Source organism: Hippocampus zosterae, chromosome 1, assembly GCF_025434085.1.
Source record: "Hippocampus zosterae strain Florida chromosome 1, ASM2543408v3, whole genome shotgun sequence".
Lineage (NCBI taxonomy): Eukaryota > Metazoa > Chordata > Actinopteri > Syngnathiformes > Syngnathidae > Hippocampus > Hippocampus zosterae.
In genome coordinates, this window is record NC_067451.1 from 23,188,204 (window position 1) to 23,203,999 (window position 15,796).

The following is a 15,796-nucleotide window of genomic DNA, read 5'->3' on the forward strand; positions in this document are numbered from 1 at the left end:
AAACAGATGGAATAATTACATTCTACAATTTATAAATACTGTAAACCTTTGACCGAGAAATCCAACTATGTGTTTTCATTCACAAATTCCATCAAAAATAATTTTTTTGTGGAAAAAGAGGAAAACATACTGACATGATCATAAAACTGTTTTGGGCAATTAAGTCAGCAAGGAATAATGGCTGCAGTTGCATCTTGACATAAAAGCTGGTGTTTCTTTCAGAAAATAAAATCTGAGAGCAGTTTGTGCAATTTTATAGGGGAAGTGAAAAACAAAGTGGCTAAGAATAATGTTTGTCTGTGCAGTAGAATAGCTGTTAGCCTGGACTAGAGCCACTGTTGGCATTCCTGCTGTTATAAGGTATTCACCTGCAAAAACACAGAATCAGTTTTTATTAACAAAGAGCTTTGAGTTCTGGATGAAAATCTTTCTCCTCGCCCCATGCCCCTAATCACTCTATTCATTCATCCTCACTCATGTTAAAATAACCCGGTGAGCTAAGAGACCGAGGCATTTCGGGATGCCTTTTATGCGGGCTATTCCTTCTCTGTATGGGCAGTGTCACATTGCTGTGGCGGGGCTTCCTGTCCCGGTGCAGGATAAACCCCACAGTCATCCACATCAGCTCCGACACCCCCCACACAGACACACAGAAAGACGACAGGACACTCAGGTAAGGCGACAGATGCAAAATTATTACGGCATACGCAGACCATTAATCGTGCCCTACACACTCACTTCCTTTTTGCAAAACACTGTTTGTGGTGGTTACTTGCAGTGCAGTGTAGCTGCAATGGATTAATTGTGATGTTGATTGTTAAAAGAGAAACGCAATCGTACAAATGCAATTGCTGCTACCTGTAATGCAAGAAGAATGTTTCGTTTCATATAATGCATGTGCGCTGCTTGTAAAGATAGTGACTAGCCAGACAGATGCCTATATCATTGGATCAAAAGTCATATTGGATTTCATTTGGCTAATGAAATCTATTTTGGTGGACCAGTATTAAAGGAGGATGAAATTAAACAAGGGTGGGTGTCATGTATTTAAAAATCCAAAATCATCCTCAAAAAGCTTTTTTCTCCATACTTGTGTATCATACAGCCCCTGGTTTGCTGATGCCCTTTGTTCTCAGAGTGAATGTTAAGAAAGAATCAATATTTTTAAAAAGTATAAATGCTTTTAAATCCAGGTTAAAAACTATGCTGTTTTGCCATCATGAACTAAGTAATTAGAAGCAAAACATCTTTGGTGATTTAAGAGATGCGAGTGCACTGAATCATTCCAATTTAAAATATAGCGAGATACAAACTCCAATTGTCTTTTATTGTAGAGATATACAGTATCTTTGCAGGAAATGCCACATTTACAGTACCGACAAGTTAATTTACAAGCAACTCGTTGCATCACACCCTCTCAAACTGATTCGAATGGCATCGAATCGTTCCATTTTAAAATCGAACGGTGCGCGAATTACATCGCACCTCATGTATCGAGTGGTCTTTTTTGGGCGAAATGCACACGGCCTTATATGCTCTAATGTGTCGGTTTACATACAAAAAATAAAAATAACAGTAATGAAAATGTCCCTTTGCAACTGACACATTTATTCACGTGTACTTCAAGTTCTTCCTCCTTATTTAGCTGTAGATTCATCCTTGCAATCAATACATCTCCTCAGAACCACTATTTTGATGAATAAATTAACAAAGAGTATTTGTTTAACTTTGCACTTAACCCTGCTTGGGTTTGAGAACTGAGACATATGTCTTTATATCAGAGGGACAAAATGATGTTCATGCAGTCAGGCCTGGATGACGTCACCAAGCAGAGAATGTTGCAGGCTCAGATGTTGTCTAAAGAGGCCAGAGGACGTAAGTAATGAATGTGACACACTTTCAAATGACCCACCTAAACATGATACTCTATTTTGTGGTACAAGTAATGTAAAGGCTGCCTACAGACGCTACAGAAGTGCACATTCAAATCTCCAACTCACTGACGTGTTCTCCAGAGTTCTCCAGTGTTCTCCCATCAGTTGTGTTTGTTCTCCAGTGTTCCCCCACTAACTCAGCTTTGAAAGAGTGTTCCCCTAAGCAAAATGGCGACTCGCATCAATGGGTTTCATGCCCGGGCCACTCCTTCAAATGCCGCAGCCTCTGCAAACACTTATCATGTACGGGAAATAAGGCTATCCTTTCGCTGGGAGCGTCTTTCATCTCGAGATGCCTATTTATATGCCCAGTTACCCTTCCAACGTCGGACAACAACAAACACACCCTCTGACATCATCTTGAGTCTATTTCAGTGTCCCTGCTAGGCCATGATAGCATACAAGAGGAGGTCTGTGGATTCCAACTCAGTTCTGCGTGACATTATTAAAATTGGCGCTCCCTTGTTGTTTAGCTCTAGAAGGAAGCAGTGGTGGCCCACATTTCAATTCTAATATCTTTTCCATGAAATTCTATTCATTTATTCACAGCAGTCTACTCGCTTCATTTCATAGCATTTCTCTTGGCTGCACTGCTTCCAATGCATGTTTGTGGATGTTAGATTTTTATCCAATCAGATTTTGGCTTCTGTGTGATGTTCCCTCTAAGCTACATGCGTGACCAATTGTGCACTGCTCTCACCCTCTCAGCGCACCACGCACACACATTACATTTCAAAACTCATTCCTTCATTTCCAGCTCAGTTTAAGTCCAGTCAAGTCAAGTCAACAGTATTTATAGAGCACTTTCAAACAGCCATCGCTGTATACAAAGTGCTGTACATGGAGCGATTTAACATACACAATAAACAGTAAGACGGATCGGTAATAAGTTTAATCTACAAAGAGAACACCACACCATCCGCACCTCCCTCACAGTTTCAGTAGTGAGACCTCAGTTGTTTTACGATAGTTTGAAGCATGCACTGACACACATACACTCCCTCACACTCAACACGGACGAGACGTCTCAGGAAGTCCAACCGTGCATAGATTATGAACCCCTTAAATGAGACTCTTTCAAGCGTTTCAGAGTCCAGCTGAGTGCAAGTTTTTGTGTCTTATTAAATGACGAGGGTTGCGGGCGTGCTCGAGGCAGTGCCAGCTGTCTTTCGGCAGTAGCCGGGCTACACCCTGAACTGGTTGCCAGCCAATCGCAGGGCGCACATAGACAAACAACCATTCGCGCTCGGAACAATTTGGAGTGTTCCATTAACCTGCCATGCATGTTTTTGGAATGTGGGAGGAAACCGGAGTACCCGGAAAAAACCTACGCAGGCAGGGGAAGAACATGCAAATCCTACACAGAACCCTGCACCTGTGGCGTCTGCCGCGAGAGGCCACTTGTGAGTTCATCATACAGTATAAATCCGTGGGCCATAGATGACATTATTTTTTCATACTAATTGCTTGATCGGAGCAAATCTTGCTATAGCCAACTGTGACTAGCACAACACATTTGCAGCAATCAGCAGCCCTTAATCCATTTACTACACAGCATCTCAGGTGAGAATGATGTATTTTATACATGTTTTTAATTTGAATTTGATGCTTTTATCACATTCTTAGATATATTGATTCTGAACTGCTCCCGATGTACATGGCATGGTTAAGTGCTGTTAATTTTGCTTTTTTGTTCAGCCTTAATCATTTCTTTAATTGAAAGAAATCAGCCACTGAAAGGCACAGGCACCAAATGCACGGCTTGCCCTCGATTGGAAGTACGAAGATGTGGATATGGCGAATGTGGCATCGCATTAGTGTCATCTAATGCCACGCGCTACACATGCATGCAGGTGTTTCCTGCAGAGTAACCGCCTGTGCGTGGATTGTGTGAATGCTTACAAAAGCACATTTGTCTTCCTGGTACGTCAGGGCGTCTGAATCTGGGGAAGAAGGTCAGTGTTCCAAAAGACGTGATGATAGAGGAGCTCACCCTGCCATCCAACCGAGGCTCTCGCATGTTTCAGGAGAGACAGAGGCGGGCTGAGAGATTCACGCTGGAGAACGCAGACAACAGTGCTTACAACACCATGAGTGTAAGACAAAGACACACATGACTCAGGTCTGCGGACCAGATGTTATTAGATGTACCAAGAACTAAACTGAGGCTCAGAGGGGATCGAGCCTTTTCTGTTGCTGGTCCCTCTGTCGGGAATGACCTCCCACTGAACATTCGGCAAGCCTCCTCGCTGCCCACCTTCAAAACACTCCTCAAAACTCACTTGTATTCTTTGGCATTCGACTCCGCATGACTTAGATTTGTTCTTGGTTTTGCTGTTTGGCGCTTTCTACCGTCTTTATTACCGATTTGTTTTACTGTTTATTCTATCTGTTAAATTGCTCCATGTACAGCACTTTGTATGCAGCGATGGCTGGTTGAAAGTGCTCTATAAATACAGGTGACTTGACTTGACTCATAGCAACTGATTCAAGTGCGAATGAAAAAAAAAATCGGAAATGAAAAATAACAGCCTGAGTGGGCAAGGAGTCGAGATCTGTGAGCTCCGTTACTGTCAAATTCTAGTATGAGAAGAAGAAAATGACCTATAAAAATCAACTATTTTACTTTTGCTCAGCAATACGTTAGATAACAATACACTCATTCACTTTCTCTACCACTTGACTTCATTAGGGCTGCAGGTGCGCTGAAATCCGTGCTGACTTCATACGGGTTACACTCTGCCCTGGTCGCCAGTCAATCGCAGGGCACATTTAGACAAACAATGAGTGGATGGATGACATCAGTGACACCTGTAGACAATTGCGTGTAAGTTTTCTCAGGGTTAACAGGGAACCGCCAGACTTCCCATTCTGTCTCCCTCTGTTGATCTTTGTTTTGTTTATGTTCTACCAGACGGGCTGTAACTGGGAAACTATATTGCTTGTGTGTTTTACATCCTTGGCCAATAAATCGGATTGTGTTTCTGATTTCCCAAAACATGCATGCCAGCTTGATTCAAGGCTCTAAATTGCCCATTGGTGTGACTGTGTGGGAAAATGGACGGTGCAATAACATTTTGGCTATCCTTTGCGATTTGAATACAAAGCGCTCCGACGGTGTCATTAAGATTCCAAGTAATCTTTTCCATCCATCCATTTTCCACCGCTTATCCGGGGTCGGGTTGTGAGGGCAGCAGCTTTAGGAGGGAAGCCCAGACTTCCCTCTCCCCAGCCACTTCTTGGAGCTCTTCCCGGCTCTTCTTTTCAAAGACGTAATATTTGATACAGCTCTTTTTAATTGATCTCATTAATAAATTATGTAAAAATCTATGGTGACGGACACTGTTTCAGATAATGTAGACCTTCCTCAATTAGGGAGTCAGATCTATTCATCTTTTGTTACAAAAAAATAACCTTTTTGCGTAGTTTCTAGCTTTGGTAAATTTCACTTTGGCTGTATTGTTCACTCGTATTAGGCACACCTTCAGTCTGTCACATGGCTCTTCTGTTACAAAGAGTCTCAGAGGAAAGCTTGGATAACCCCTGTCCTTTTATACTTGAGAAAACTTGAGAATTGTGTCCCCTCTAGCTCCGAGGCATGATTAAACTGAACTCCTAAAACCTTTGACTGCACCCAATCTAATTGTCCCCTTTTCAGGCCCATCCAGTGGCTGTTCCTCCCCCGCAAATCATCCAAAAGCCCCAGGGAGGAAAAGAAAACCACACTTTCCCTCTCCCTGGTAAGCATAGTCTTGTCATGAACCTTCAGAAGACGGTAGCAAAGAAGGGCAGTCCCCCATGTCCTCGCTCCAGATAAATGGTGCTGCACTGTGCCCAATGGAGGGCGGCCCGGTAGTCCAGTGGTTAGCACTTCGGCTTCACAGTGCAGAGGTACCGGGTTCGATTCCAGCTCCGGCCTCCCTGTGTGGAGTTTGCATGTTCTCCCCGGGCCTGCGTGGGTTTTCTCCGGGTGCTCCGGTTGCCTCCCGCATTCCAAAAACATGCATGGCAGGCTGATTGGACGCTATAAATTGTCCCTAGGTGTGAGTGTGAGTGCGAATGGTTGGTCGTTTCTGTGTGCCCTGCGATTGGCTGGCAACCGATTCAGGGTATCCCCCGCCTACTGCCCGAAGACAGCTGGGATAGGCTCCGGCACCCCCCGCGACCCTAGTGAGGCTCAAGCGGCTCGGAAGATGAATGAATGAATGAATGTGCCCAATGGACGCCGCAGTGTGACACGAGCGTAACAGCTGGTTCAACCTAATGCTTGGGATGCCTGGACAAAGCCAAAGCTTGTGGAGTTTCTGCCTCTTTGTCACAAAACAATGAAGGCATCATTTTGATTGCCATTTTGTATGAATAATGTACAGTATGTTGTTCAAACTAAGATTTTGTGAACATCACTGCTGTTGCTGACAGTCGTGACAATTTGTTGCAGCGAAGTGTACCGGTATATTAGAGCTGTTGCAGTCATACTAAATATGTGCAAGCCATAAGTCTGAAGTCTTAATACAGTATTCAAGTTTCAAGCAAGTTCCTGATGAAAAATCCAGGTCAAGTCATTGCTTGGATTAAACAAGTCATAAATCAAGCCCTACAATCTGGCTCAGTCAAAGAACAACTGGGCAAACATGTAAACACAACACTTGCTTTGGCTTCCAAGGTTCAGGAATTCTAAAGAGATAGAAAATGTTTTCTATGTCGCCAAAAGACCAATTTCTCTTTCATATAGTTTGCAAATGTGTTAAACTGGTGCTTGTGAGCTGGGTGACCTTTTACACTGTGGCTGACCACAATAAAAGGGCACAATGAAATGTCACTCAGAAAAACATTCATGATCCGAAGTAACCAATACTTTCCTCACACAGTGCAACACATTTATGGCAGTAGTCTGCCTTGGCAGCCCAGATTAAAAGGACTCGATCCAGTATTGCAAAACCTGTGTTGTAGTCAGCCTAAGGCACACCTACAATCATGCTTGATCTTCTCTTGATGCAGGCTTCATCTTGATATGCCATATTAGTGAAGTGGTTTGGTTATCTTGGCAAAGGGGAAGTGCTCACGAACACAGATTGAGACAGATTTCTGAAAAATATTGGAGAGAAATAGGACGTTTGCGCAAATAGGAAGACATACGGTAGATCTTTGGCATCAGATCAAAAAAAAAACTGTTCAATGTATATTTGCACTGTCGTCACTGTTCACTCATTGTCTTTACTTGCATTTTTTAGCTATTGGCTAACGCGTTTACGATCGTCCATCTGTATAATACCTATTGACTTTTTTTTCTAAATTGATTTAATTTCTGTCCGATAATTACTCTGATGAGTTGCTTTCAGCAGTTTGACTGCTCACGTTAGTTTTGTTTTTCAGTGTAAGGGCTGGACACCTGGTTTGGCACGGATGAAATGATAAACTAAACTAAACTAAATTAAAAACTACATTGTCCCCCCAATTAAACACCTAACTACCACGTAACTGAACTGTGAAGTTAACGTATCTTACTTGTCTGTAGGTTTTATAATGACGGATGAAGTTAGTTTTCTGTCTCTAATCTTTGAGTTGCAAACATTGCAGGTTGCCAATCTTTCCCCCCCATATTGGATCAAAATAAAAACGAAATTCTTTGATCCAAATGTGCTCCCTTCATCATATTTGCTTCGCTAGCATAGGGCATAAAAAAAAATAAAAATAAATTAAAAATCATTCATAAACGAACCAAATGGAACACTATCTGGACAATGCTAATTTTGATCATGTGAACAGGCAGTCAGAACCAGTCTTTTAAATACCAAATGAAAGTCAACTATTTCATAGGTTTTAGTCTGAAGTCCTAAAATTGGTGACTTAAATCACTGAGGCCAATGACATTTTTACAAATACTCATTCAGTGCTATTTTTAACTCAAGCTTTCGTTCATCAGGATACTCTGCACCACTCAAGGAGATTCCCCATGAGAAGTTCAACACAACGGTGATTCCCAAATTCTACTGGTCTCCATGGAGGGAAGCTTTGCGCCACGACAAGGAGCTTCTGGAATCCCTCAATGTTCAGCTGCCATTACCAAAAAGTCCTCAGCTTACCCACTACAGGTGTTTCAACAGGTAAAGTTTGGGAAGCAGTGCCCTACCCCTAATTGATTAATTGAATAAGAGATATCTCAATACAATACACTTTTGTCTGTATAGTTTGTGCTGATTGGAAGTCGTGTCATTTGAGGTGGAAAGAGGTCATCCATGACCAACAGATGATCTAAGCACCACAATCATTTGGGCTCTCATCCATGTTTCCACAATTTAAATATTCATACAGCGTCTGCTGTGCACTTCATTGGACTGCAGCTGCATGATGGCTATTTTCAATCTCAACACTTGAGATGGCCCACTGGTGCTCAATTTTCAACGCTCGAGCAAGACATGAATAATCGCAACCATGGAAGAGGGTGAAATGAATCCGCACTGTGAGGAAAGACAAATGTTGCTTTTTGGCAGATGGTGAACAAGACACGACCGACTTTATGACCCAAGAGGTTATGTTGTTCTGGACATAGGCTCATCCATCTGTTTGTGTTTGACACTTCCTAATTTGATATCGAGTAATTTTCCAATGTCCCAACAACCTTTTTCATAACATTCCTTTTAACACAATAGTTTGACAGCGTTTGCAGGTTTACATGAAAAAAAGCACCAATAATTCACAGATAATATGCACCCCCAGCCCCCCAAAAAAGAAAAAAGCTAGTCCACAAAGATCTGGATAAAAAGTGCACAGTGACTGCATTTTTTTCACTATTCAGACAGGCTTGGTTCTGCATATCAACTTTTTTCACGATGGGTGAATTATCTGCCATGGCATTCCAACTCATTTGATAGCAATCTGGTTGATCTGTTCAGACTCATCTCTGTCAAACAACAAGAAAAGGTCATTTGTTGTGTTCATGTTATGCTCTTATTGCAGTTTTCCAGAATTCTGGCTGTGGATAAGACTTCACTAAATTGAATCGAGTTTTTAATTAAACATTTTTTAGGGTGGGGTTCGGTGGCAACCCCCGTTTTTCATGAAAAAGACCTAATGGTGGTTTATACGCGCTTACCAGTATTCAAGAATTTGTCGGGGGTAAATTCTAGGGGTTGGGCTTTCCCTGCAATTGAATGGGCAGTGAAATTCGCAGACCAGCCTGGCCTCTTTACATTGGATACCCTTGTTGCCTTTGGAGGGCCACATACATTGAAGTAGCAGGCCGGACCTGACCCAGGGGTCTGATATTCGACACAGATGACATTTGTGGACATGATGTTGCCTTTATTCCGCCAGACACTCTGAAAATGAGCCCTTACTGGCTGGCTCTATTTACACCACCCAAGATTTTGATGAAATTGTGAAACCTCCATCAAATCAGAGCTCAACTAATGGACAGACCAGCTGGTGATAAACAGGTTGAGTCATCCTGAATCCCATGTGGCTCTCTGCTCCTTAGCAGAACTTCAATTCAATCAGAAACCTATCCACAATAAATATTGACCACATTTGATGGTACTGTGTGTGCAGCAGAATGCATTAAGATGAAACTCGTGTTTCCTTTGACTTTCAGGTCTCCCATGCCTTTTGGGGGTGCACTGTCCAGCAAGAGGGTGGTCCCCATTATAAGCTTTGAGGCCCAGGAATCCCAAAACCTACCCGGCGCCACTTTGGAGCGTATGTGTTATAGGCCTAATTTTAACAGAGCGCCCAGAGGATGGAGAGGTTTTCAGTGCCCTGAATCTAATGAACTATGAAAAAGGATCATGCCTCCGTTAGTTATCAGCAACAGCAGGGGGAAGGGGGGAAAAAAACCCTTGCATTATAAAGTGGTTAGCTGCTACACTGAGTGGTCACGGCAGCTGAAGGAAAGTCAGGATTTGAAATCGTAATTTTCAGTCATGCACTCGATTAGCAGGATGCAGAAAACTGATCAGTCACAGCCAACACTCATTTGTACAGCATGATTGAATCTAGGCTTGCAAACATTGGATTTTCAAAAGATGGCAACTAATAACATAATGAGAATTTTAAAAACTTAAGGGAACTTCCTGATCTTAACTTTTCCAGGAAATTGAACAAACTTTCCAGAAATGTACGACTTCTTTGTAACCTATATCAAAATTTTCAACAAATCTCTGTATTTTTTTACTTTTTTCTGTCACATTGATTTGGATTATGAATGGAAACAGAGACTCAAGACTGAAATTAATATTTTTAATAGGTGAAAGAAATTTTCAAAGAAATCCGATCAATAAACTAAGTCATTACACAGTGGAGTATAATCATTGTTGAAAAAAAACACAAATGACAAACTGCACTAATTCAATTGTTTGCTGCACCGCGGACGCAAAATAAACCTCATGATATCCTGCGTGATGAATTTTGAAATTCCATTCAGTCCACAGCAGGTTCCAGGCCCACGGGCAGCATGGCGCCAGGTGTGACAAAAGGGAGGAAAAACAACCAATCTGAGTAGAGCTTGAGCCTTGACGCTAATCGCCGTGGCGTGCACCGTGTGCAGCGTGGGCACCCATCCGCTGGGGATCCTGGGAAGGGTAGTGGATTTGACCTGGAGGTCTCATGCCCATGGGTGGGGGCATTGGTGGAGCCATGGGACCCATGGGGTGAAACATTGGCGGGCCAAAACCTTTGAAGGAAACGGTCAACACAACATTAAGTGTGTGTGTGTGTGTGTGTGTTTCAAATCCACCTAAAGCATGTTATGACTCCCCCGGACGGATCAACATTAGCTTTGCATACAGGGGCTCGTATTAGAATGTGAGTAGATATTGGTTGTGAGTTTACCTGGAGGAGGGGGGTTGAGGCCTGGGGGTGGCGGCAGAGTTAGGTTCATGACAGCTGGAGAGGTGCTCGGGTCCAGGTTGAAATAATTTGCTGGAGCTTCTTCATCAAGAGGCGGTGGTGGAGGTAATGCTGTCAAGTTGTCAGAGAACATCATCATCACCAATAATTCTGTGTTGGCATGTCAAATGCATGCAGAATTAACATAAAATCAGTGAATACCCAAACTACAACCCGGGCTGCTCGTGGCAGCATTAAATTTAAGTGTCGGAAGGAAGAGAGCGAGAGAGAGAGAGTGCAAGAGAGAGACAGAGCAAGAACGAGATAGTGGTGGGGCAACTGCACCCACCTCCCGGAAGGCCTGGCACAGGATCAAGTCTGGTACCCATCTCAGTAACTCCTTCGCCCTCCTTTCCTCTTGCTGCCTGAGATCTGAAACATTTTATAAATAAACATTTCAAGGGTCTTCTGAACTGTTTCACGAAACACTGGCACCCACAATGATGTCTTACCTTCCCCACTTGACCGTGAGTCTCTGACCATTAACAATAAGCTTGTTGAATGACTTTTCTGCAGCCATTTCAGCAGCTTGACGTGTGGCAAACTGGATGAAGGCGCACTGCTGCCTTTGTACAATTGTGATGGTACGAATCTCACCAAACTGGTAGAAGAAGCCCCTAAAAACCAAACGAAAAAAAGTCAACATCCAGCACTCTTACAAGTTGTTTTGAAAAATGCAGAAATGCACACTTGAGATCTCCATCTGTCACTGTTTCACCAAGACCGCCGATGTAGAGTGTGGTGATGGATTTGTCGTCTGGGGGGTCCAGCCTGGGCATGGTCGAGGCCCGCTTCAGCAGCTTGTCAGCAACTGGATCATTAATGCCATAATAACGATCTTTGATGTTCTGGTCAGCGAGCGGGTCATCGGGATCGGTGGGCTTCTCATGCCTGTGTAAAACAACAAGGCATCAAGTGGGGTTACAGTACACATTGCCTAGACAGCCATATACAGTGTTCCCTGCTATATCGCAGTTCGTGCCCCTGCTATTTTGCAGATTTTTAAGCGATCACTTTTTATTAGGTTTTGAAGTATATAGCCCCTGGCCTACTTACAAACATAAGATGTATGAAAATATCTGTGTTAAGAATTTGAAAGTCCAGCTTTACAGTTACATGCCTTTAGGGGAGAACCACAATGTGCCACAACATACCCGGTAGCAATGAGGTCTTTTGGAAGAGGTAACACGAAAAAGAGGATCAATCCTGGGAAATAGTGCACGACCACAATTTGCTGTTTTCGTTCCAACAGACCAGAGAATTTATACCTGTAAGCATTGCTTTGTGCTCTGTTTCGTGGTTTTGCTCCGTGTGCGTTAAAACAGGAGTTGCTTGGAGGATGATAATCACTGTAACATCTCTACTACTTTCTGTTAGCCAATCAGGTTTGGCATTCTAGCGGTCTTTCATTGAAATGCAATGGTTTGGTGGAACATTTTGGTATTTCAATATACAATATTTCGTTCTCTTTTGTTCAATGTCTAAGTTTTGCAGTAAATTTCAATTGCTGGTGACAAACACCTTCATGCAAAGACGCTTTGGAGAACTTTGTGAGAAGCGGAAAGGAACACTTTAAAACACATGTTTTAAAATTCCAATAGAAAAAATATATGCATGGCAACTCTTGTCCTGCAGATTCTCAACGTGGGCCTAGACCGTATCAGCCGAAATAAATGAAGGCTTAGTAGAGTGCCTTCAGGACATAATTGACACTGCAAGGATAGTCTGATGTGTGGAGTGCCATGCACCTGTAGGGACACTCTTCTCCTCTCCTACACTCTCCCTTAACCCAGAAGGAGCAGATGTGCGGACGGTTCCTCTTGTAGTACGGTGTTGTGCGGGCGAGTTTCAGCAACATGTCACTAGAGCTGGTTGCTTTGCCGACTTGACCGCCTGGCCGTGTGCCATCCGAATTGGCCAACTGGGAACAACAATGAAAACAGAAGACATATGAGGACTCCGTCAATAATCAACAATCTTTCATTTATAAATGGGCAAATTTCTTAATAAAATTATAGGAATGATATGTGAGCAATTCACAACGTTATTTGTACAATAAAATGTGAAATTTAAAAAGAAACAACATACAGAGTGAATGCATTGTTTTTTTTAAAGTTAATGTAACACTGGGCGCGAGTATGATAAATCAAATACCTCTCTCTCCATGTTCTGTGTAAAGTATTCTTTGTTCACATCAGAGCGAGGAATGTCATCTTTAATGGCGAGGCCAGTGTCTCGAACCTGGATGGGTAAACCTGAGATAAAGACCAAACACTTTGAGAGGTGAAACTTACAAGTTCAACGCTACAAACATAAACAAAGGTGTAACATAAACCAAATCCAAACACTGACCATACTCCAGATCCAGCAGGCATGTCTGACAAACATTCTTCATTTTACTGCAAGTCTGACAGACTTCAGTCTTCTTGAAACGCATACGTGTCCCAGGACACCAGCGGAACACGGTAAAGGGCCGAGCACATATCTGTGGGCAAAACATACAATCATTAATGCAGTGAAGATAACATGACATGTTCAAAATTCAGTTGTGTTTACTGCTTTAGAGTATAGAGGCATACCTTGCATTCTTTTCCATATTTCTCTTTGGTCTGGTGGGAGGGGAAAAAAGTGAAGTGTTACAAAAACACAAAATGAGGTGATTCTTTTAAGATTCAAATGCTCACTCACCATTCGAATGTAAGGGTTTTCTCCTAAACATGTCTGACAGAGAATTGGGAAATCCTGTAAAGAAGTGTGATTTGGACATGTTTTATCAGCAATGGTGGGAAGAAATGTGCGACAAGACACGTCAGTTTTTAATAGAGCACTAATTAAGTTGCTAATAGGGAAATTACCCGGGGTGCAGTTTTTACCCGCCGTCGGACCAATTTATTGAAACGAAAAATGTATATGAGTAACTGTAATAACATGTTTCCATTAGTAATTTCCCCAGTGTGGGACAAATAAAGGATATCTTAGTAATTAAGTACATATGACAGTATAAACATTTTACTTCTGCTCAAGTGCAGGAGTTTAATCAATACTTGAACTTTTGACGCGGTCTTTTTTTAAACACCAATACATGCACTTTGGTTTAGTTTGCCACCCCTATTAGTCCCGTTAAGCAAAGGCTACATCAACCCAGTTAGAAGTTCGTTTACATTCCAAATTGGCAACGCCAGTCTGCTAACACTTGGCTCCGTTCAGTCATCGTCGCATTCAAACTGCCCGATGATGGTTAAACATGAATTGTTCAGCGGTTTGCCAACAGTAGATCGATCGCGGATACTTCAGGTGGTTTGCTAGTGTGATGATTCGACATTTGAGCCAGTGCTGAGGCTCACGTGAAGAAAGGCTAGCATCCAATGTTACTAGCCGAGACCATAAGTTAGCTTGCTAATGCTAGCTATCCGAGCAAAGCACGAATATATCTGTAGTAAAAGGGGGCATTTTTTCAATGTAAAGTTATTCCAGAAAAAAATGTTCCAACTGCAGCGTTTGATGTTTATAAAATAAGTACAGTAAAACGTACCGCGTCTTCCCAGTTCTGTCTATTGTAGGTGTTGGAGCCGAGGGACGTCGCCATTTTGCGACGTATGATGTCAGACCGCGATGCACTGTGGAAGTGCCTCGTTTCGCCGCAGGGTGTCGCCCTTTCCAAGAGCCTTCCTCAAGTGGAACTGTCCACCACAAAAGCATACGTTAAACGTTATCTGCAAAGGGGAACATATGAAGGTTAAGACTGATCAATTTCATTTCCAAATGAAAAGATATAGGAAGTACTGGAGTAAAGTACGATACAAACTGCATGTTTTATCTGGCGTTTGAAAACCGATATGTCTGGTTTCTACTCCTTGGTCCATCACAACAGGCTTGTTCCTTTTTCAACTTCCACAGATGACGAGATGATGGGAAGAATAGACGCGGAGGTATGTGAACCAGAGGAATTAGTTAAAATTACGCAACCGATTAAGAGAAGTAAAATATTCCCCGTCTATGTCTTTATAATTAAGAGAATTATTTGATGTTGTCCGATACAGTAATAATTTGTAGCTAATAGATCTTTTTCTAGCCTCAAAACTACGACATGTTGGCGTTCTAAAATTCACGGTCTAATATGGAAAAACACACGCACACACAAAAGAGGTGGTGTACATGTATTTTGCAGTTATCATTAGCTATTTCTGCATGTTTTTAGTTACTTTTTTTCTCAGCACAAAGAAGTCTAATGCAAAGTAATAAAAGAGGGAAAACATTTTATGTGCAGAGAAGTTTTTTGTGGACCATTGAAAACAGATCGACAATACTTTTGTCCATAAGTACATTCCTAATCTTTACTTTTACTGGACTGTACTTTTACCCCAGTTTTTTTACATATGGTATTTTGTACTCCTACATTGGAACAGGATGTGAGTATGTTTGCCTCCTCTGCAAATAACATCGTATGATAAAATGCTGTTGCTTTCTTAATGTCAACTATATATATAGTTGTTATGTATAAGAAAACTAGCTGAATCCCAAATGAGTAAACACTTGGTTACAGAGGCAATAGAGGACTCAAACAGAGCCCAGGCTCTGTGGGGTGTCTGCTCCTGTCAGTTAGGCTTGGATGGAGAGTAGAAAGACAGAGGACTGCTCGCTCATCAGTTACAGCACCCGGAGAAAACATATGCAGGCATGAGGTGCGGGAGAAACATGCAAACTCCCTTAAGGAGCCCGCAATAAAGAGTGAAACACAGATCTGTTGTAAAATGTTGAAATTGTGTAAATTCAAAAAAGGGGTGAAGAGAAAGAGTGTATGAATAGATGCACAGTAAGCCAATTCCTTCTTCTGCTTACAGTTTAGCTACCCACCCGTTCACTTCAGGTCAGAGTGTCTTTGCTGCGTGAAACTCCAATTAGTGGGGCACAGGATGTTTGCCATATCGGATTGGTAATAAGCCCCTGATGTTTAGTTAAGTTCAAGATGAGGTTGTGGA

At 42.3% G+C, this 15,796-nt stretch overlaps 2 protein-coding genes across 2 annotated transcripts; one reads left to right on the forward strand and one right to left on the reverse strand.

Annotated features, from left to right (window-relative positions):
* The first annotated feature begins 505 nt into the window (after window positions 1-505).
* LOC127610820 (myozenin-2-like) lies at window positions 506-10,224 on the forward strand. Its single transcript, XM_052081268.1, has 6 exons — window positions 506-673; window positions 1,782-1,875; window positions 3,867-4,030; window positions 5,593-5,674; window positions 7,858-8,038; window positions 9,526-10,224. Exons 1-6 carry the CDS (start codon window positions 521-523, stop codon window positions 9,707-9,709), a joined length of 858 nt encoding a protein of 285 aa, XP_051937228.1. The 5' UTR covers window positions 506-520; the 3' UTR covers window positions 9,710-10,224.
* Window positions 10,156-14,497, reverse strand: rbm22 (RNA binding motif protein 22). The gene is made up of 11 exons (XM_052081071.1): window positions 14,350-14,497; window positions 13,506-13,559; window positions 13,397-13,426; window positions 13,170-13,302; window positions 12,972-13,072; window positions 12,566-12,738; window positions 11,508-11,708; window positions 11,270-11,434; window positions 11,107-11,189; window positions 10,761-10,889; window positions 10,156-10,602 (listed from the first exon to the last, which is right to left on the reverse strand). Exons 1-11 carry the CDS (start codon window positions 14,401-14,403, stop codon window positions 10,448-10,450), a joined length of 1,278 nt encoding a protein of 425 aa, XP_051937031.1. The 5' UTR covers window positions 14,404-14,497; the 3' UTR covers window positions 10,156-10,447.
* Window positions 14,498-15,796: the final 1,299 nt, after the last annotated feature.

What these genes read in the sequence shown, in the direction of transcription:
- LOC127610820 (XM_052081268.1), top strand. Translation starts at nt 521, where the DNA reads ATGCCTTTTATGCGGGCTATTCCTTCTCTGTATGGGCAGTGTCACATT. An exon ending in GTCTAAAGAGGCCAGAGGAC is followed by an intron (nt 1,876 to 3,866) that starts GTAAGTAATGAA and finishes CTGGTACGTCAG; the next exon opens with GGCGTCTGAATCTGGGGAAG. An exon ending in GTGCTTACAACACCATGAGT is followed by an intron (nt 4,031 to 5,592) that starts GTAAGACAAAGA and finishes TCCCCTTTTCAG; the next exon opens with GCCCATCCAGTGGCTGTTCC.
- rbm22 (XM_052081071.1), bottom strand. Translation starts at nt 14,403, where the DNA reads ATGGCGACGTCCCTCGGCTCCAACACCTACAATAGACAGAACTGGGAA. An exon ending in CCTGCTGGATCTGGAGTATG is followed by an intron (nt 13,073 to 13,169) that starts GTCAGTGTTTGG and finishes TCTTTATCTCAG; the next exon opens with GTTTACCCATCCAGGTTCGA. An exon ending in TGTGCCAGGCCTTCCGGGAG is followed by an intron (nt 10,890 to 11,106) that starts GTGGGTGCAGTT and finishes ACAACTTGACAG; the next exon opens with CATTACCTCCACCACCGCCT.